This window comes from Maniola jurtina, chromosome 9 (genome assembly GCF_905333055.1).
Source record: "Maniola jurtina chromosome 9, ilManJurt1.1, whole genome shotgun sequence".
Lineage (NCBI taxonomy): Eukaryota > Metazoa > Arthropoda > Insecta > Lepidoptera > Nymphalidae > Maniola > Maniola jurtina.
This window is the reverse complement of record NC_060037.1, coordinates 9,490,939-9,512,741: the sequence shown is the minus strand read 5'-3', so window position 1 is coordinate 9,512,741 and position 21,803 is coordinate 9,490,939. Positions and strand designations below refer to the sequence as shown.

Genomic DNA, 21,803 nt, shown 5'->3' with positions numbered 1-21,803 from the left:
ATGACGACTCGCGACACGAAAGTGGTGTGTGTGACCTACTTAGGCGTTACCTTAGCATCAGTATTTACATAATCATAGACGAGGCTTACGTACCTAATAATAAGCGTAGAAGTTATTAAATACTACATTGTAAATTTTACAATGTGATGTGACTGGTGGATAGGTACCTACTTAGATTAGGCAACTACTAAATACCCTTGTGGGTATAACGCAGGTCGTGTTTTTGATTACCTACTGGGTACTTTGATTTTCTGGCACAAAAAATAGCCCTTGTCCTTTTCCGGGACGCAAGCTATTGCTGTACCTCTTTTGCCGTTAAAGTTTAAACGGGTGGTCAAGTAAAAAGGTAGCAGACACGCTTCGCATTTATAATATTATTATTACCTAAGTAGGTGGAAGTTTGGACCACATAGTATATTGTAAAACTGTGTAAATGAACTATGGCTACCTGGGCTGTGACCGGGTAGAACATGTACTTTTTCGCTTTTGATTTGATTTTATAAGTACCTACTTAATTTATAATTTTCACCTTCAACATAAAAACATTGTCAGGTAGATACCTATCTAGAATCTAAATTCTAGATAGTAATATTTTACCCAATTAAGTAGAATTACTAAGCTAGTTTTGTCGGTGTTGCAACGTAGGAAGGTAGGTATATTATTACGATCTTCAAAAGAAAATCACATCCATTTTCGTTGTCCTTTCACTTAGGTATTGATATGGTAGTGTAATTCTAATCAGGTAGGTGGTAATACCAGAGTGAACTGTGGTAGGTATAGGACCTATACAAATAAGTATTTACCCACCAACCTAAACATTTAGCTAGGTATATACTTAGGTTTAAAGAGTTTTTTATTTCTCAGAAGAACAATGTTCACTATATGAGAATAATTCTAAATATAAGTATAGATACTTAGAAAAATATACCTAGTTAAGTAAGTTATATTTTATTTGAATGTGTTGATACGTCACAAGTTGGTAGGTACATATAGTGCGCGACAGGTTGAGATCGCAATCGGGGTATGAGGGGGGGGGGGGGGGGGGACGAACGGTAGGTACAGGTGCCTACTTGTGTGTGGTGGCCTAAATGCAAATAAGAAAAGCCTGAAAGCCACATTTCCTTAACACGTAAAACAAACGTTACTATGACAATATCGATCGAGGGCTTTTCCGAGGTTTTCGTCTGAAGTAATTCACGTTGCGTGCTGAAAATATGAGGGCTGAAAATGTCTAGACGTCGTCGTGACGGTTGGTTGTTCAGCAACGGGCGGGTATTTCACCCAGTGTTGCGTTAATATAAGCAAATGAGAGTTGTTTATGCATATTGTGAAAAAATCTTAGCTTAGTATACTGTGGGGTTTTTGATTATAACAGAATACAGTGCACGCAAACAATGAGTGCACAAGTGAATCGAGGCGCGACGCGCAGTCACCTATGCGCGAGCGTCTGCTTTTAAAGAGCACTCCGGAGCGCTCATTAGCCGGTGCAGTGTAACTGTGCTGCGGCCGCGAGGAAGCGCACCGCGTGCTATACGGGCTAGTGGAAAGTGTAATGTATATCGAGCGATGCTGTCAGTGGGCAAGCCCGTGTCGCTAGTCCAGCAGAAGAAGCAACAGTGGGCACAGGAGAGAGGTGCGTACAGCGTACCGCGTGCTCTATCGCGCACCCTGGCACACGCGGTGTCGGCCGGCGCTAGCATGCGCGTGCATTCAGCTAGTTTACCTCTGTTTTGCAACAATTCACGGTCGCGTTTTAGTAGAGTTGTTCTGAATTAGTGACCAGTGAGCATTGTCACCATAATCGTTTACCTGTCTGCACGAACGCTTGGCTGAAGAAAGGCTGATAGATATTGGTGCAATCACTGAGCACGTATGTATGCATCAATTATAATTTTAAACATGTTTTGTTTATCTGCAATTAATAATTAATTAATTATTATGGGTGTGATTTTCCATTTAATTAGATTTCACTAAGTAGGCATACATGTAAGTGCTTACTTATGTGCATATATTTAATTACCTACTTGCAGAAAGGGATTAAGTCGTTCAAATGGTGATTATTAAACTTTTTACTGCAGTATATACCTAGCATTAAACACCATAGTCCCCACTCGTATTATACTTAGTCGGCAAATGTAATGAAATTCAAGTAGGTACCTACTTAAATAGGTAGGTACCTATCTACTTTTATTGTAAGTAGGTACAGATCTGATTTCATTACAATTTTCAAATTCAAGGTTTCAGTCAAACGAAATTTACTTATGAAAAAAAATGTCTCTCATTTTAAAACAGTAGATCTAGGTACCACCTACCTACGGTAGGATTGGTTTAACTTATCCAGGAACTAGTATTGAGTGAGTAGTTTGTAATTTGTATGTCCTCTAAGTGAAAATTATTATGGGGTATGTTTACCTAATAGGTAGGTACCTACCATATACCTACCTAACCAAATTAGTTCTGCTCTTTAACAGCAATGTTGAAAGTGAAACCATGCGAGCGGAACTGTTTCGTATATTATTATAAGCTACATAATAAAGTTGTACCTAAGTAAAATCTTACTTTACAAAATCTAAAAGTTGCCGTAAACGTAATACGATGACCACTGAATACCTACTTACCTACCTATCTTGCAAATCTAGCAAAAGGTCGCTATGCCGTTTGAGTTTAGAAATCGAAACTTTTCTCATAACTATCTACCTCGATCTGGATTACAAATTTCTGGCACAATTTTATACGATCACGCATCAACTTTACAAAGCGCTGTAATTAGAAAGCAATTAATACCTACCTAGTCAGATTCTTTTACATGTTCATTAATTCAGATCTTAATAAGAAGAGTTAAGAAGGTACTTAGCTATAGGTATAGACACCAATGAGCGTTTAGGACACAAAAACAGCCTCTATTAGAAAACTAGAAAAGAGCTGATAACTTTCAAACGGCTGAACCGATTTTCTTCGATTATAGCTAAGAACACTCTCGATCAAGCCACCTTTCAAACAAAAAACTAAATTAAAATCGGTTCATTCGTTTAGGAGCTACGATGCCACAGACAGATACATAGACACACAGATACACACGTCAAACTTATAACACCCCTCTTTTTGGGTCGGGGGTTGAAAACTAAAAACAAACTGAGGTTAAAATTTAATTTTCGCTGAAGCTAGTATGAATTTATATTTTATTTATTTGAATTTTAATTTATAATAATATTCATAAGGTATACTTATACCTAATATTCTGTGATTCCATTCCAAGCATCAAACTTTAGAAGGCTAATTGTTAAAATTCGCCTCAATATTTGTGAGTAGGTTCAGTATCAGGTAGGTACTTACCTATGTCATTTCCCGTCACTTTATATTCAAAATAACAATTGGGTACTTCCGGGATAGGATAGGCACCTTTGTTATACTTACTGAATAAAAACCTGTTTTTCGCTATTTACTTATCAACGTTATGTATTTAGTTTAATCCACTGCTGTATGGTGTTTTCCGCGCATTTTAAACCAAAGACGTTGAAAATATGTATAATAGGTACATTTGAATAGAGCAACCGCCGAGTTTCTTGCTGATTCTTGTTGGTTGCTGGTACCTAGGAACTAGGAACGGTATCCCGAACCAGTGGTAATTTATTCTAACGATTCAAAAGCACTTGTAAAAAATTATTTGAATTTAAATTTTTTCAATTCTATTCTAGAAAATATCACTAAATCTGCCATGATTTGAATGTTACTTTGTAAACAATTGAGATCTGAACTAGGAAGCAGAGGTAGTACCTAATATTATCAGAGGTAAAGTTTGGACAGGTACTTATTCCCCGAGTGATATTAGGCTATATGTTACATAACGTGGAAGAAGTCGCGAGAAAAACTAGTTTTCCGATAAAATATGTCTTTTGATTCTTCAAAAGTAGGTATCTCTTAAGGTGCATTGCATGCAAGGTGCAATTTCTTAAACTGAACACTTTCAAGTAAAGATTTTTATGTAATCCTGCGAAGATGATACTGCCATTGTCGGAATTAGAATGCCATAAGCCTTCTTTGTCGTATCAATTTACAAATTGCGAAAAACCAAATTAAATTTGAATTTCGCGGGCAGACCTGTCTCATGCACCTCAAATTCAAATTCATTGGCCTCCATCTTTATAACAGACTCATTCATTACATAATGTGTCTCAACTTAATATTCTCTTTACTATTCAAATATTCTGTGATTTACCATTTATCGCTCATTTACGACATCAGTTCTTATATTAATTTCGTAACAGCAATATTTTGAGTAGGTAGGTACCTACTTAGGTATTAAAATCATATAGGAAGCCCGAAGCATCCTTTTTAACCCCCGACCCAAAAAGAGGGGTGTTATAAGTTTGACGTGTGTATCTGTGTATCTTTTTGTGGCATCGTAGCTCCTAAACTAATGAACCGATTTTAATTTGGTTTTTTTTTGTTTGAAAGGTGGCTTGATCGAGAGTTTTCTTAGCTATAATCCAAGAAAATCGGTTCAGCCGTTTGAAAGTTATCAGCTCTTGTCTAGTTACTGTAACCTTCATTTTTCGGGGGTGTTATAAATTTTTAATTAACACTTGTTTACTTAATGTAAAAGATTACTTAACACGAGCTTTCAACTTAATAATTAATACGGTGACAAGAAATATTATGAGCCTTTCTTTTTGTTGAACGAAGTTAAAAATAAGGCGAATTGCATAGCTCCTTACATAATGTGCGTGATATTATTTTTCTAATATTATGTAATGGCTAACCTACCTCTATTGTACCTATTCTAATACTTTTTAAACCTAAAATATATACTATGTACATTGTACCCACTGGGTACCTAGTTTAGTAGCTAGCTGGCCTTATATTTTTCAACATACATAATCGACAAGTGTAAATTAAAAATTTATAACACCCCCGACAAAGTATCTGAGTTTTCCAAAACATCATTTTTAAATAAATAATTATGTATCAAGGCAACGTCCATCTTGACAGCTTGATATTTGTCAATAATTGACATAATATTATGAACCTAACGGTTATCTAACCTTCTTTTCTACAAGAAAACTAGAAAAGAGCTGATAACTCTTAAATGGCTGAACCAATTTTTTTGGATTATAGCTAAGAACACTCTCGATCAAGCCACCTTTCAAACAAAAAAAAGTAAATTAAAATCGGTTCATTCGTTTAGGCGCTACGATGCCACAGACAGATACACAGATACACAGATACACAGATACACACGTCAAACTTATAACACCCCTCTTTTTGGGTCGGGGGTTAAAAAACGAAAACTGGCATTAGGGGATAGCGAGAACAAAATTCTATTTTCTTATTGAAAAAGGATTATTGAAATGATAAGAAAGCTTGGGAATGAGTTGCTTAACAGTTTTGATAGTTCTAGTAAAAAGTTCTAGTTCTGTGAAGTGGTGATAGTAACAAGTGTAAATTAAAAATTTATAACACCCCCGACGATCCAAAGTATTTGAGTTTTCCAAAACATCATTTTCAAATAAATAATTAACTATGTATTTAGGCAACGTCCATCTTGACAGCTTGACATTTGTCTATTGACATAATATTATGAACCTAACGGTTATCTAACCTTCTTTCCTACAAGAAAACTAGAAAAGAGCTGATAACTCTTAAACAGCTGAACCAATTTTTTTAGATTATAGCTAAGAACTGTTGGCATCGGCCAAAAGCTCAAACAACTCCATCAGTATTTACAACTCATTTATTACTTTATTATTCTATCTTACAATCTTACTTCTCTTATCATTTATTAATAATAAAATAAATTAACATTTCGTCGAACATTTGCACCATATAAAAAAACATATTCTGTTCCATCTTGTCTCCTTACTCGAATGTCAACCCCGAATCGAACTTCGAATACAATATTATGACATTATAGTTTTTTTTATATATTTTTATTATTGTCTATGCAATCTATTTCAAAGAGGTTTTACTAATGACATTAATTTTATATTATTGACTAACGTAAGTTATACAGACATACAATTCATACATCATGCGCTACTCATAAGCTCTTAATTCATATTATTAAACATATAATTATATCACATATTAATAATAAGCATATGACCCTAACAGCTCGGCCGTCCTGTTAAAAGCGAGTCCCTTCGCGATTTAATCTTTTTAAACTAAAAATTACCATAAAAATATAGAATTATATCACATATTAATAAATAAATCTCAATAATAAGCAAATGACCCTAACAGCTCGGCCTTCCTGTTAATCGCGAGTCCCTCCGCGATTTAATCTTTTTAAACTAAAAATTACCATAAAAGTATTCTACCTTTCTAAATTCATTTTAAAAGCAAAAAAAAAACGACATAAAATTGTACACATTGCCGAAACATGAATACACAGTAATTAAAACAATATTCTTGAGAGTATAATATAAAAACAATAATCGTTACTTATAAAATAATAATTTCAATAATTAATTTTAGTATTTTCATATAAGTATTCACATAGTACAGAAATAGCACGTAGGCTATTAACTGATTACAGGATTGTTATACTAACGCTTTTAATGAGATGGACCTCATTATAACTTCAATGCTATTCATCTAAATGCCCAGAGCATTCCTGCACATTACCCTGATATGTTGTCCTCTTTCGATAGTAAAAATATACACGTGATTTTAGCTACCTTCAACATCTTACTCTCTACCATGATTTCATTTGATTCGCAATGGCCAAATTGGGCGCACTGGTGGAGGTGTAGCTATTTACATAAGATCACACATTCCTTTTATAATTTCAAATTCCTTGCAACCATCATCTACTGCTGAGCATATTTTCATAGAGATAATCTTTGGGCATGAAAAACTCCTTCTTGGTGTCTACTGTAGTCCAAATCTAGCGGTTGACTATTTTTCGTCATTTGAAGTCCTGGTAGAGCAGTTCACCCCACTTTATAACGACACTATCGTCATGGGAGATTTCAATACCTGCCTGCTCAAAAATGATAACAGAGCATCGCATCTGAAATCTCTCATAAGTGGCTCTAACTTACATATACTCCCTCTTTCAGCGATTTACGTTTTTCCGAACTGCGTACCTCCTGCGTATACTCCTCGATCTATTTCTTGTATCATTTTTGGTCATGTTGAAAAGCATGAGCAGTGCAAAGCTTCTGCCTTTTCGTACCACGACTTACTCTTTTTGTCTTACAAATTACAACTTTCTAAAGTTAAACCGAAGATAGTTCCCCAGCGAATAATAATAATTTATAACGATAATTTTGGCAGAATGGGCGCGAGGATGCTGCTAAAATTAGTTAAATGTAGTCTCTGAGGTTGATAGCGTTAATGAAATGGTATGTCTATTCAGCCCCTCAAACACATACATCTTTAACCATTCCATTGATTCCAAAGTTTTCCAAGAGCGTGGACAATCAACAGATTACGGTACTGACATTGCTTGATTTTAGTAATGCCTTCCATACTATAGACTTTGATATTCTACTTGCTGTATTAAGTTCTCTTAACATACTCGTATCTCCTGAGGTAATTGGCTGGTTTCGAAGCTACTTGCATGGACGCAGACAACATGTACTAGTTCAAGATTCATTTTCTAGTTGGTCTGTTGTAAGGGCTGGCGTCTCGCAAGGTGCCGTGTTGTCTCCTCTCGTTTTCCATTTTCATTCATTCGATTTGCTCCCACATTACTTCTCTCTATTGCCTGTATGCCGACGATTTACAAATCTATTTACAGTGTAAATTACAGATCTGCCCAACACTATTAATTTGATAAATGTAAATCTTTCACAAATTTTAAAATGGAGCAACTCGTTTGGACTAACAGTGAATCCAAAGAAGACTCAGGTTATCATCATCGGAAGTCCAAAACTAATGTCACGAGTACCACTAACACAGCTGCCGCCTGCCATGTTCGATGGGTTTCATAAACCGTTCCATAGAGCGACAAAGTCAAAAATCTGGGAAAAATTTTAGACACCACAAATGATTGAGCTGAGCAGGAAGATATTTGGTGCAGTCGGCTCCCTCCGAAGATTGCGTAATGTTCTACCTATACCTACTACGGTTGCGTTAGCTCAGTCTCTTCTTCTACCAATCCTTTTAAAAAAAAGGTTCATATTTGGGCTACAAAAGTATGACCCCATTTACGAGTTCCGCCGTAAGCTCAAGTGGCTCCCGATTCGACTTCGTAGGAATGCCCATATTCTTCATCCTTTTTACTCTATACTATTCAATCCCTCCACTCCTCTTTATCTTAAAGATCGATTTGAGTACTTATGTAATATAAACTCCTTTTCTCTTCGTTTTCAAAATAATCTACGGTTGAAAATACCTACATACTCCTCTTCCTATTATGCTAAATCTTTTACTGTTATCGCTATACTGCTATGGATATCAAACAGTCTGAATCACTGTCTATATTCAAAACGAAACTGAAACTATTCTATTTATCCTCAATCTGATGAGTTTATTTGTTTATTTCTACTTTTTATTCCTCGTATCTGTCGTCTATTCCTATTCTTATTCACTTTCATTATGTACTTATCAATCGCTTTATCGTTAACATTAACTGCAGATACTTGTTTTATGTAGAAGAGAGTGATTTCATTGTTGATTTCATTCCTGTAACAATTTGACACCAACCCACTCCAATATAGAATTAGTACAACTGTGTAGTCAAAAGCTTATTCCAACCTATTTTCCTCAAATTGTCGATTTTCAGTTCTAAACCACTTTAAAACTGATTCAGTCTTAGAAAATGGCAATACAGTATTACAGTGCATCATTTATGTAGTTATTCGCTTATCTATCAGTTATTTTGCGTTTATTGTTAGAAATATTATCATTTTTTTCCTAATATGAGTGCCAATAAGCTACTCAATTGAACTATGATCTAGCCTAATATTATGACTATGTAGTTTACTTTTAATCTAAGCTTATAAATTATCTTAAATACTACATCTTAGTCGTTCTTGAATAGACATACACTTTGTTCACATGTTCTTTTATCACAAAATATTAATTTCACTATGATAATATTGTTTCAAAGATTCACTGTAACAGACTCATTTACGATTTCTATAAGAAGCTTAGCATCGTCTTCGTGACTAGGAAAGGATTCTGCAAGTTTTTTTTTCCAACCCTTTTTTTTCAAGCACTTTTCCCTCATTACCTCTTTGCTTATTTTATGAACATGCTGTCCTTGGTCTCCTTTCATATCAATCTTCAAGTTGCAGTTTAGCTTTCATGTTGAACTCGTACATCTCAACGTAATGTCCATAGAATTTCCAAAGTCATTGACGCCCTTATCCTCGTGCACCAGGTTTTAACTTCGATCTATCCTTAGGTCTTGACCTCGACTTTTCAACCCTTCAGTTCTTGAATTCAACCATCATCATTCTTCCTTCGGCCTTAACCTCGGCCTTCATAAATCCTCCCTTCGGCATGAGCTCAGCCTTCACAAATCCTTCCTTCGGCCTATCCTCGGCCTTCATAAATCTTTCCATCAGCCTATCCTCGACCTTCATAAATCCTTCCTTCGGCCTATCCTCGGCCTTCATAAATCCTTCCTGCGGCCTATCCTCGGCCTTCATAAATCCTCCCTTCGGCATGAGCTCAGCCTTCATAAATCCTTCCTTCGGCCTATCCTCGGCCTTCATAAATCCTTCCTTCGGCCTATCCTCGGCCTTCATAAATCCTTCCTTCGGCCTATCCTCGGCCTTCATAAATCCTTCCTTTGGCCTATCCTCGGCCTTCATCCAACCTTTGGTCTTAACCTCGACCAATAGCTATTCCTAGGCCTTGACCTCGACCATCATCCAACCATTGGCCTTGACCTCGACCAATAGCAATTCCTGGGCCTTGACCTCGACCATCATCCAACCATTGGTCTTGACCTCGACCAATAGCAATTCCTAGGCCTTGACCTCGACCTTTATCCAACCTTTGGTCTTGTCCTCGACCATCCTCAATCCCTAGGTCTTGTCCTTGACCTTTCTCCATCCTTAACCCTTGTCCTTGGGTATAATTTTCATCCATGTCACTTAAACTCAGAAAAATACTAGCTTAGAAAAATATTCACTAACTATATTTTAATTCAATTAGCTTAGCTATAGTCATTCCAATTAGGTAGATTATCATCATCATCATCATCATTATCATCATCATGATCATAATATTCGTCATCATCATCATCTTCTTCATCGTCATCATCATAATCATCATATTCGTCATCATCACCACCATCATCATCATCGTCATATTCATCATCATCATAATCATCGTCATATTCGTTATTATATCACTAACTATATTTTAATTCAATTAGCTTAGCTATAGTCATTCCAATTAGGTAGATTATCATCATCATCATCATTATCATCATCATGATCATAATATTCGTCATCATCATCGTCTTCATCGTCATCATCATGATCATCATCATCGTCATATTCATCATCATCATAATCATCGTCATATTCGTTAATATCATAATCATGATCGTCATACTCATTATCATCATCATCATTGTCATATTCGTTACTATCATCATTAGAATCATCATCATCATCATGATCATCATACTCGTCATCATTATTATCATCATCATCATCATCACCATGGTCGTCATACTCTTCATCATCATCATCATCATGGTCGTCATACTCTTCATCATCATCATCATCATAGTCGTCATACTCTTCATCATCATAGTCGTCATACTCTTCATCATCATCATAGTCGTCATACTCTTCATCATCATCATCGTCATCATTATTATTATCATCATCATACTCGTCATCATTATCATCATCATCATCGTCTTACTTATCATCATTATCATCATCATCATGATCGTCATACTCATCATCATCATACTCATCATCGTTATCATCATCATGATCGTAGTATTCATCATCATCATACTCGTCATCATTATCATAATCGTCGTATTCATCATCATCATCATCCTGATCGTCATCATTATCATCATCATCATCATCATCATGATCGTCGTACTCATCATCATCATACTCGTCATTACCATCATCATTATCATCATCGTACTCATCATCATCATCATCATCATGATCGTCGTACTCATCATCATCATAATCGTCGTATTCATCGTCATCATCATCATGATCGTCATCATTATCATCATCATCATCGTCGTACTCATCATCATCATCAACATCATCATCATCATGATCGTCGTACTCATCATCATCATACTCGTCATTACCATCATCATTATCATCGTCGTACTCATCATCATCATCATCATGATCGTCATACTCATCATCATCATCATCAACATGATCGTCGTACTCATCATCATCATGATCGTCATACTTATCATCATCATCGTCGTCATCATCATCATCATTATCATGATCGTCGTACTCATCATCATCATCATGATCGTCATACTTATCATCATCATCACCATCATCATTATCGTACTCATCATCGTCATCATCATCATCATCATCAGAAACCCATCGCTGGCCCACTACTAAGCACAGGTCTCCTTTCGGAGCCAGGATTTAGGCTATAGTCCACCACACTGGGCAAGACCACCCATATTGGTAGATTGGGTAGGCACCACATAGTGTATCTACCAGAGATCAGCTAGTAGAAAGTATATGTATCTACTTATCGTATTAAACACAACCTATGTTACTTCTGCATAAAATAGCTTTTCAATGGTGGAAGGATTATTAAAGTCGGTTCATTTAGTCAGAGTTTATCAATTAATACGAACAAGCACATCTTTCCTCTCAATAATATTAATATAATAAGTAAAGATTAACATAATTAATATTGTCCTTCCATGCGTAATACGCAACATTCGTATTAAATATTATGTAGGTAATATCATTGCTATTTCATTTACTTCGACCTTAAAATTATTTCACTCAAATCAGAATCAACATAAACAACCCTTAACACATATCTATGCCCTTAACCCTTTTTCTATCAATTTGTATACCACCGAACTGAACCGAAATTATACCGTGCTTATTAAATCATACATTGTAAATTACATTGTACTACATTGTAAAAATAATTTTAGTCATTTCCATTGATCGATGTTCTTTTGTTTTTTTTTTCCCCCAGTCTTTTTGTGCGCAATTTAATCACCCACTTTTTTTTTTAAACATTTTGTTCTTTACACTCATTCATATTTTTACGTTCTAACTTTATAATTCCTCTAATTCTTGTAAAAGCAAAAAAAATATGTTTTATACTCACAAATTGTAGGCACTTTGTAGGCGTGAAAGGAAATTTTTTATATCCTTGTAAGATCCCACTTCTGAACTGTTGGCATCGGCCAAAAGCTCAAACAACTCCATCAGTATTTACAACTCATTTATTACTTTATTATTCTATCTTACAATCTTACTTCTCTTATCATTTATTAATAATAAAATAAATTAACATTTCGTCGAACATTTGCACCATATAAAAAAACATATTCTGTTCCATCTTGTCTCCTTACTCGAATGTCAACCCCGAATCGAACTTCGAATACAATATTATGACATTATAGTTTTTTTTATATATTTTTATTATTGTCTATGCAATCTATTTCAAAGAGGTTTTACTAATGACATTAATTTTATATTATTGACTAACGTAAGTTATACAGACATACAATTCATACATCATGCGCTACTCATAAGCTCTTAATTCATATTATTAAACATATAATTATATCACATATTAATAATAAGCATATGACCCTAACAGCTCACTCTCGATCAAGCCACCTTTCAAACAAAAAAAACTAAATTAAAATCGGTTCATTCGTTTAGGCGCTACGATGCCACAGACAGATACACAGATACACACGTCAAACTTATAACACCCCTCTTTTTGGGTCGGGGGTTAAAAAGAATACCCGGTGGGATTTGTTGTGGGTTTTTCTCAGATCTGGACGCGATTGGAACCCTCGTAGCGTAGCCAGTTTTAGTTTTAAGTTTACCTACGTAATTAATTATCTCCATTACATCATTATCTTACAAATCCAACAAGTGACCATCAAAAAGTTTACAATGTTACGTACGTTACAATGTTATGTACCTATCAATCTAGTACCTAAATAAAATTGAAGTGTCTGTCTGTATCTTCTTTAGTTTTGGATAAACGATTTGACTTTAATTCTGACTTAAAAACTCGCACCTTCTGTCACTTTTACATTTCACCAGAAAATTAGGCCTACGAGATGAGAACTACTAAGGTACGTACGCAATTTACCTAATTTAATGCAAAATATTAGGTACCTAGTGCCTACATTAGGGGGAACCTACGTAGGTACCTACTTATCTACGCGAATTAGGCAGGTATTTATACGTATCTAGTGTTAACAAAAAAACTTAAATGCTCACTTAATACCTAACAAGATTCGGCCTGTAATGCAATAAAATACCAATAATAATCTAAATGTCTATTTCAATATAAAATATTACAAAAACATTCTCTCGTGAATTTATTGCGCACGAAAGCGTGGCGACTGGCGGGTAACAAAATAATATAGTAGTTTAGCTGATCTTGTTGGCGGCCTTTAGTAGATATCTGCTAATTAGAGCAACGAAGCCAGAACAATTTATGAAAGAAATACCACTTTCATATTTTGTTTATGAGTTTTTTTATTAAAATAATAGGTAAGTAGAACTTACTAATCCGTAGTAATCATTATCATCATTATTATCAATATCAAACCATTGCCCGCTCCATAGAAAAAGTAACTAATCTCCATCCTTCTCCCCATTTTACACCAAAAGCTTTATAGTATGCATATAATATATTGTATTTATTTAAATGGCCTAGGTATAGGTAGGTACCTACATTAATTATTATGCTTAGGTAGCCATATTATTGCGTACGGCGGCGTACCTATCTTCATAATACCTACTTTATTTCAACATAATTACTTACTTATGTATTTGTACCGTCAAAGTAGCCACTAAATCTCATTTAATAACTTACGTTCATAAACCGTGTTACGGACTAAGGCATAAGTAGGTAGTTGTAAAATAGGTGGCATATCGTTGGCATGCATTCTTTCCGTTGTACTACTTAATATGCTCTATCGATAAAACTTAAAAGAAACCCTTAAGTAACGAAAAGGGGAAAATCTTTGGTACCTTTTTCATGAACGAATAAATAAATTGCCCAGTTCAAAACGACTTTCGTCGTGCGAGGTTCTTTTGAAAATTCACTGCATTGTTTAACTTAGGTACCTTTAATTTACCAGTTTTAATTTAGGTACCATCTTTTTCTTTACAGAGGAGATGTCACATCTATATCTTCCTTGGGGTTCGGGCGAGCGGTACACCAATCGTTTGCAAGTACGAAACCAATTCGCAAGTTCTCTCGAACTGCACAAGCAATCCTCATACGAATATCAAGAGCCGATCCAACGGCAGCGAAGCCCAAGTCTGCCTCCCATACACAATATCGAACTTAACAAATCACTAGAAGACAGAAGGCACAAGGAAGTGTTAAATAGGAACCTATCCAGCGCAAAGAGATTTGCTTTTTATGATGAAGATGCAGAGGGCGATACTTCGGGCTACGGCAGTGAAACTCTGAACATCAAGAACCATTGCGAGTCGTTCCATGGGGCACCGCTTAACCATAGTAACACTAACGTTGTGGCGTGGCAAGAACATGGAAAAGATAACAGGTATGTAAATAAAATTGAAGACCTATCTATAACTATCAATCAATTAGCATGTTTGCGTCCAGTGCTGGGCATAGGGCCTTCCCATGAGCTCGCCACCACACACAATCCACCGCCTTCCTCATCCATCCACTTCCCGCTACCTTCTTAATCCATCCAGTGGGTTGGAGCCTTGAGGTCGTCCCACACTGCGTTTGCTGATACGCGGTCTCTACTCCAAAACATGTCTGCCCCAACGGCCATCGGTTCTGCGACAGATATGGCTATATTCCTACATCATATTAGATAGTAATTAGTTCCTACACGATGATCCTCAAACCGAAGACCATGTGCAAGATAAATATCTATATCATACCTTTATATAAGTAATATCTAGGTGCAGATCGTATAAATAGGTCAGTTTAGAATTACTGCTAAAATATTTATAATTAACGTTTTAATTATTCAATTCTATCGTGCGTGGCTTTAATCTAAGGTTTAAATAGTTTTTTATATCCCTCGTAAATTGACGGTATATTATTCAGCACCGTTATTACGAATTCAGGCCATCCCCGTTTGACCCTGATTAGTAATATAGGTACACAAAACCCACGGGCAGTGCGGTGTCGGCGATTAGACCATACAGCCGGTCATTGTACCTGCCTACTTTAACAAGTAGCATTTAACCTTTATGGCGTACAAACTATTGGGGTTCATTCCTCAACCAACCAGACGTAAACGAACAATTGCGTGATACCTAATCCAAAATAGGCACCGACTTAAAAAAATTAAATTGTTCGAATTTTGGAAGAAACCTTTGTAACCGTTAAATTAGGTAACTTGCCTAATTTCACTCGTAATTTTAAGGAATGATATTTAAGCTTTAATAGTTGATTATTTATTGCTAACTGATTCCCGCGACTTCGTTCTTTCTTAATGTGAGTCTACTCTTACGTTATTAAGAGAGAAGTTAGTTACGTATGTAAAATCATATTTCTAGATTGTAGGCAGTCCATTGTCTATCAGTTAGCCACGGTTCTACGATAGATAGATTTTAACGACTTGCTCTTGAGCTAGTTCTTTTTAATTAAACTTTTTTTAATTGAAAAATAATATTTTGCCTTGAAAGATAAGATCAAAATTCGCGATCCCGCTCCTTTCAACTACCTTCTATAGGACGAAACGGAAAATCTAATTAACTATTGTGAAATGTTTACATCAGGAAACAACCTTCGAGCGGGCGTTCAGGTATGACGGACGGAGCTCTATCCGCGCGCAGCACATCCGGCCCTGAGGAGGGTCGGCCGCGCTGGGGAGACAGGGGCGTCGCCACCGGCAGGCTGTGGGAACCCACTGCACCCACCGCTAGGTTACCTCAGGTAACCTACTGATTCGAAGGAAATAATTACTGATTCATACTGTGCATCCACACACTGCTCTACTCGCGCAATTAATCGCCGCCGCACTAGGTCGCTTGCCTTTGCAACTCGATGGACGTCGTAACTGTGACAGCGCGCTATTGCATACTTACCGACAAAATAGGGAGCGATGGGCGTCAACGAGGAACATTAACGCGGCCACACTACGTCTCTGCCTCCGTTCCTCGCTTCTTCCCATGCCACACGGGCAGTGTGTGGACGGGGGGATACGCATCAAAGCTATGACTTTAGTGAAGTTCATGGTCATGTAAAATTTTTTCAGATGCCAAATCAAAAAAAAGGTACGCCATCATGGGTAGAGCGCGGACTAAACATGATCGATAACGCGTCTGATGTGCTCGTCGTCGACCAAAGAAGTTCAACTAATTCTGGCTTGGATTGCGATCGATCGTCTTATAATGGCAGCGATGAGGGAAGGTACGTTTAGTATTTCGACAGACGCGGCACGTTTTTCTTTCAAAATATTCTGTATTCATTAGTAAGGTTTCTTTTTCTAGGACATTCCTAAGAGGACAGAATGCTCCATTAGAACCCGAAGTAAAGGCTCAAAGAGAAAATAAACGAATTAAGGCGTTAGAACTACAATCAGCTATACTAAATCAACTAGAGGAACGAGAGAAGCTTCGTCAAGAAGAAAGAGAAAGGAAATTAAGGGAAGAGCGTATAGAAGAAATAAGAATACAGAGACAACAGGAAGAAGACAGATTAAAGCTTGAGGAAGAAAAAAGAAGGAGCAAAGAAAAACAACTTCTTGAACAACGCAAATTAGAAACCCTGAAAAAAGCGCTTGAAGATGCGGAAAAGAAAGCTAGGCTAGATAAAGAGAAGAAATTTAGCTGTCATAGACAAACAGCACACTTTAATGAAATGAACGATCAAGATAAGATTAATGAAAATACTCCTTGTGAGATACCACAGTCAAGTCCTACGAAAACTTGTAGTCCATCTAAATCTCATAGAACTTATAATGTTCAGTCAGCGACAAGTCAAAAGGAAAACATCTCACAACAGACTACAGCTTTTAATTCGCCTAGATCTATAACAGCTAGTAACTTAAATTTGTTTATCCATAATGTGCCACCTATCGCTCTAACAGATAATAACCATTTCAATATTGTGCCAATTGGTATAACAAGTGCTGCTGAGATAATAAACGGCCAGTCAAGTAATATACAATTAGCAGTTTTAGTACCACAAAATAAAAATGTATACAGTATGTCGTTGAATTCTATTGATAATATACACGAATCAGGTGAAATACAAAAAATACTCACGCCTAGTAAATATCGTAATCTTAGAACAAAAGATGCGTGCACACAGACGGATACCGATATTATATGTACACCGTTTTATGATAAAGGAGAAAAAGAAGACACTGAAAGAGCTATCGACAAGCATTATCCGAATATAGACGAAAATGCACCTCAAGATCACCGTAGTACTACAAAAAAGGATCGACGTTTACGGTCAGAAGAAAGGTATAAAAAGGATATAGAAAACCGTCCCAAGTGGGGCGCAAACCGACCAGTGGCACAGTATAAAAAACAAAGTGAAAAAGATCCATTTTATACACAAAAAAGGAAAATTCGCCAGAAGTATCGACCCCAAGTGCGGCAATACATATCCCATTCGAGTGAAGACAGTCGGTCTCCGAGCCCACAAACGAGAAGTGAAAAAACTAACAATAATGTTAAGCAGCGAAACTCACTAAGTCAATCTTATTGGAGAAATAAGAGGTGTAGTGTAGATTTTTCAACATCTAACGGTTGTGAAATAACAAACAGCATAGTACCTGAATTTACCTCCTTAGCTCAAATAACCGGGGACACAAAAATAGAACAAAAGAAATCTCCAAAAGTATCCCCTACAAACAGGCTTACTTTGTCTCAAAAGTTCATTAATGACAAATACGGTAGTAGAAAATTATGGACAGGTGACGCAAATGAACGAACTTCTAAATATTGTTTAAGTGATCTAGATAACCCAAAGAGAAACGGTGACAAGATAAGTTTAATTAAGAGAGATATCAATGGAAAAACTGAAGACCAAATTTAATACTTAAGTTGAAAATTTGTAATTGAAAATTTACTAAACATTTATATATAAGAAAAGCACACATACTTAGGTATTAAGCGATATGATGAGTATATTTTACAAGCAATTTTCCATGAAAGTTTGTTATCGTTAGTTACACATTGATCCAACAGTCTCTAAGTTACATACAGACAAAATGTTAAATCGATAGTATCAACCAGTACCAACTAGTCCAGAATAATTTTATACTCGTGAAGTCGTTTTATATTCTTGTTTTAAATTTAACATGTCAAAACTTGATGATTTATTTGACAAAAAGAAAGATGAAGCGCCTATGTTAGACTTGTCTAAAGTTGTAATAAATACAGCTGAAGAATATCGAGCAGTTCTAGACAAAGTACCGGATTTTAAAACTAGACCGGAAAAGGTTCGTTACGATAAAACTTAACAATATAATCCATTTTGTTCAATGTTCAATTTAATAAATATTTTATTAAAACAAAGGTGAGGCCCGAGGATATAAAAATAAAAGATAAGCCTGAAGACCAAAAAACGAAAACACCAAAAAAGGAAATAAAAGCATACGAGAAATTGGGAACGCGTGGTTATGAAGAAAAACAATTTACATTCATGGACCCGATACCAGTGGAGATGCGTGGGTTGAAATTTGACGACCTATGTGCTGTTCCTATCGAATGGCGAATGCTCACGTCTATAAGACCTAAATCTAAACTAGATGAGGAATATTTTAACAGGTATGTAATTAAAACATCTTAGCAAATATGTAAGAAACAAAACTTACGCTTTACAATGGTGTTAGGTAGATAAGTTTTATTTTCTGGATACCTTCTGTGTTCGCACATGTAGGCAAACACAATACTCAATAGGACTATGAAAAAAACTTGGAAAAATTCACAACTACCTACGACTATCCTTTAAGAATATAATAAAACCACTTAGATTTTCTTTTTCAGATTAATAGAGTTAGGAAAATCTGAATTGAGAACCAAAGCAAAGGACAAACGAGAATTCGCTAAAAACAACATGATCAGAAAAACCAAAACTCGTTCCGGTGTGACGGAGACACGCATCGTGTCATGCTCCGAGTGCGGCGAAGAGTACTGCAATGGTGCGTTATACCACAGGTTATACTCCCCATACACTCATTACCGTTCATTTGATACGCTGCACTATTTCAAATTATCATTTACTAACTGTAGGTACCTAACCCACGGAATACCAATGAAGCTATTGCTTAGTCCAGTCACCTTCCTATGAACTAATTCACAGTAATGTGCTTTGATAGAGATGAGTGGGTACCGATGTTCATACCAAACTGATTTGGAAATTGATCTGAATTTTCTTCATCTTTTCGTCCAAAACCTGTGTGCCTAAAAATGAGTCTTCGAACTGTGCGGGATGGCTTATGGCTCCGAAACATTACAGCCCAATGACAGACAGACAAACGGATGGACGGACAGACTTAGTAATAGGGTTCCGTTGCCACCCTTCGGATACGGAACCCTAAAAAGTCTCAGGGTCACACAGCGTGCGATGGAGTGATCCACGGGAGAGTCACGCTACTGTATAAGAACAATATTATTTTTAACTTACCATCTTTTCGTTTTCAGGTAAAATGTGCGCCATCACCAACTACGACATGTTCGCACGGCTGAAACTAGAAGTGGCCGCGAAGAGCACTCGCGCGCAGCTGCCGCCCGCGCAGCTGGGCAAGCTCAAGCGCGTGCGGCGCCGCGCGCGACGCAAGCCGCGCAGCAAGAGCGCCGCGCCCGCTTACCACAAGCCCAGCGCCAACAAAGCCGGTGCGAAGAGCGACACTGAACATTAGAACCAATTTACTATGTACCTACATCCAAAACTCTTCTATAGCGATGTTTGCCTATCAGGCGATTAAAATAAAGTTACTGTATTTTGTATCACGAAATCTCGTTAAATCTGCCGAAAAAATTTATGATATTAATATCTAGTCCGTAGATATAATTATTTTGCAATCTCATTTTGTACTGTTATGTATTTACACTAATAAACTTACAATATAAACTTTTGTTTTATTTTTGAAATAAAAGTGATTAAGTAATTTCATTCCAAATTAAAAATAAGTACTTACCTAGTATTGCTCATACTCAAATTAATGTGTTGTCAATTTTAATTCTAAGGTCCTTATCTAGATATTACAAATATTGTATTGTAGGTCAGATTGTGAGCTAAATAATACAAATCCTAATTAATATCACTCTTTATTGATTTTAAAAAAATATTTATATTACACATTCATTATGTTTTAGAGCCTATGAACAACACTCTGAAGATACGACCATTTTATATTGATAACTCTGTCGCAGCCATCGGAACCGCGAACAATTCTTTTTTACAAAACTATGTAGGTATACGAAGCCAAAAAATATATTTTTAAATCTAATGTACCAATGATATTACAATTAATATGTATTTCATATTTGTTAATGAAAACTCACTATATTTCCAAGAATTCTATGCTATATTTTAATGTAACGTTAGGCCCTAAGTACAATGTTTAATAATAAATATCTGAGCACAATTTTTATAAATAAACAGTAATAACTGAAAATATAAATTATTCAAACTTTTTCCATACAATAAAGTCCCCGATAGAAATAACAATAAGACTGCCTTTAAATTAGTTCGTAAGCACATACGATGCGGGTCTAATTTGAAGGCAGCGTAAGGTCTAGAAACTAGATGTTCATAACTCACGAGTAGGAGAGGAATTTTGCGATCCCAATAAAATCTTACATTTACTTTACTATTGCAACAAACTACAACCCTCTGACACAATGATATCACACTATAGGGAACGAAGTATAAAAACTATAGATTAATTTAAAAAACTGGGCCAAGATCTTTCCGATTGCGCTAAATAATCGATTGTCATCTCTTGCCTTCGACAACAGATATGGTTAATCCACACACAGCCGTTGTACCCCGTCATATAGATATAATTCCAACAACTTATTAAAAAATTCGAAGCGACAAACTATTGATACAATGATATAATTTTCAAATTATTGATGCTGTTGGTCCTAAACTATAATTATTATTTATAATAATGTTATGTTCCGAACGTTTTAAACTCCAAAATGATCTTCGATTCACAATATTTCCGAGTACTTAATCTATACTTAAATCTAATTACACTAAATAGGAATCTGCAATAAAACATCGATGTTTCGCTACACGTAACAATATATTAACGGTATGGTCCTGAGAAAATATTATCCCAAATTAAATAAACTTTTTTAACACCTTTTACTGCATGGACTCAATAGAAAAATATTAATGATATTTTTTTATAAAATATATTATTAATCTCATTTTGTCCTTTTTATTTCAAAATTTATATCTTCTTGAACCTAACCATAATATTTAAGCATGTTTAATAATGAAATGACAGGACCATATTGTGTATTTTGTAGAAGGTGTAGGTATACAATTAAATGAATAAAGTTAAGCACATTTAAAGAAAAATAGAACATGGACGGAAAATCCGCAATAGTTGTTTAGGTAGTCCTAATAACAAAAAAAAATTGGTCTTCAGGGATAAAAATAATCACCGGTTTTCGTAATTAAATACTTTGGCCCAAATCCTAATC

The 21,803-nt window shown here is 35.8% G+C and overlaps 3 protein-coding genes across 7 annotated transcripts; 2 read left to right on the top strand and 1 right to left on the bottom strand.

Moving 5' to 3' along the window:
• Positions 1-1,093: 1,093 nt before the first annotated feature.
• On the top strand, positions 1,094-18,271 carry LOC123868512 (myb-like protein X). 4 transcript variants are annotated; one of them, XM_045911060.1, is made up of 5 exons: positions 1,094-1,633; positions 14,305-14,704; positions 15,903-16,059; positions 16,382-16,536; positions 16,617-18,271. In XM_045911060.1, the coding sequence occupies exons 1-5, from the start codon at positions 1,567-1,569 to the stop codon at positions 18,172-18,174; spliced, it is 2,337 nt and encodes a 778-aa protein (XP_045767016.1). In that variant the 5' UTR covers positions 1,094-1,566; the 3' UTR covers positions 18,175-18,271. The 4 variants fall into 4 exon arrangements, with proteins under 4 accessions (XP_045767016.1, XP_045767017.1, XP_045767018.1 ...); XM_045911061.1 differs by lacking the exon at positions 1,094-1,633 and adding an exon at positions 1,647-1,870; XM_045911062.1 differs by lacking the exon at positions 1,094-1,633 and adding an exon at positions 1,647-1,874.
• On the bottom strand, positions 8,864-10,160 carry LOC123868514 (FMRFamide-related peptides-like). 2 transcript variants are annotated; one of them, XM_045911066.1, is made up of 2 exons: positions 9,531-10,160; positions 8,864-9,464 (listed from the first exon to the last, which is right to left on the bottom strand). In XM_045911066.1, exons 1-2 carry the CDS (start codon positions 9,765-9,767, stop codon positions 9,381-9,383), a joined length of 321 nt encoding a protein of 106 aa, XP_045767022.1. In that variant the 5' UTR covers positions 9,768-10,160; the 3' UTR covers positions 8,864-9,380. The 2 variants fall into 2 exon arrangements, with proteins under 2 accessions (XP_045767022.1, XP_045767021.1); XM_045911065.1 differs by having other exon boundaries at positions 8,864-9,905; positions 9,936-10,160.
• Positions 18,272-18,426: 155 nt separating the features above from the next.
• On the top strand, positions 18,427-20,207 carry LOC123868513. The gene is made up of 4 exons (XM_045911064.1): positions 18,427-18,580; positions 18,658-18,908; positions 19,128-19,282; positions 19,785-20,207. Exons 1-4 carry the CDS (start codon positions 18,440-18,442, stop codon positions 20,000-20,002), a joined length of 765 nt encoding a protein of 254 aa, XP_045767020.1. The 5' UTR covers positions 18,427-18,439; the 3' UTR covers positions 20,003-20,207.
• The last annotated feature ends 1,596 nt before the right edge of the window (positions 20,208-21,803 follow it).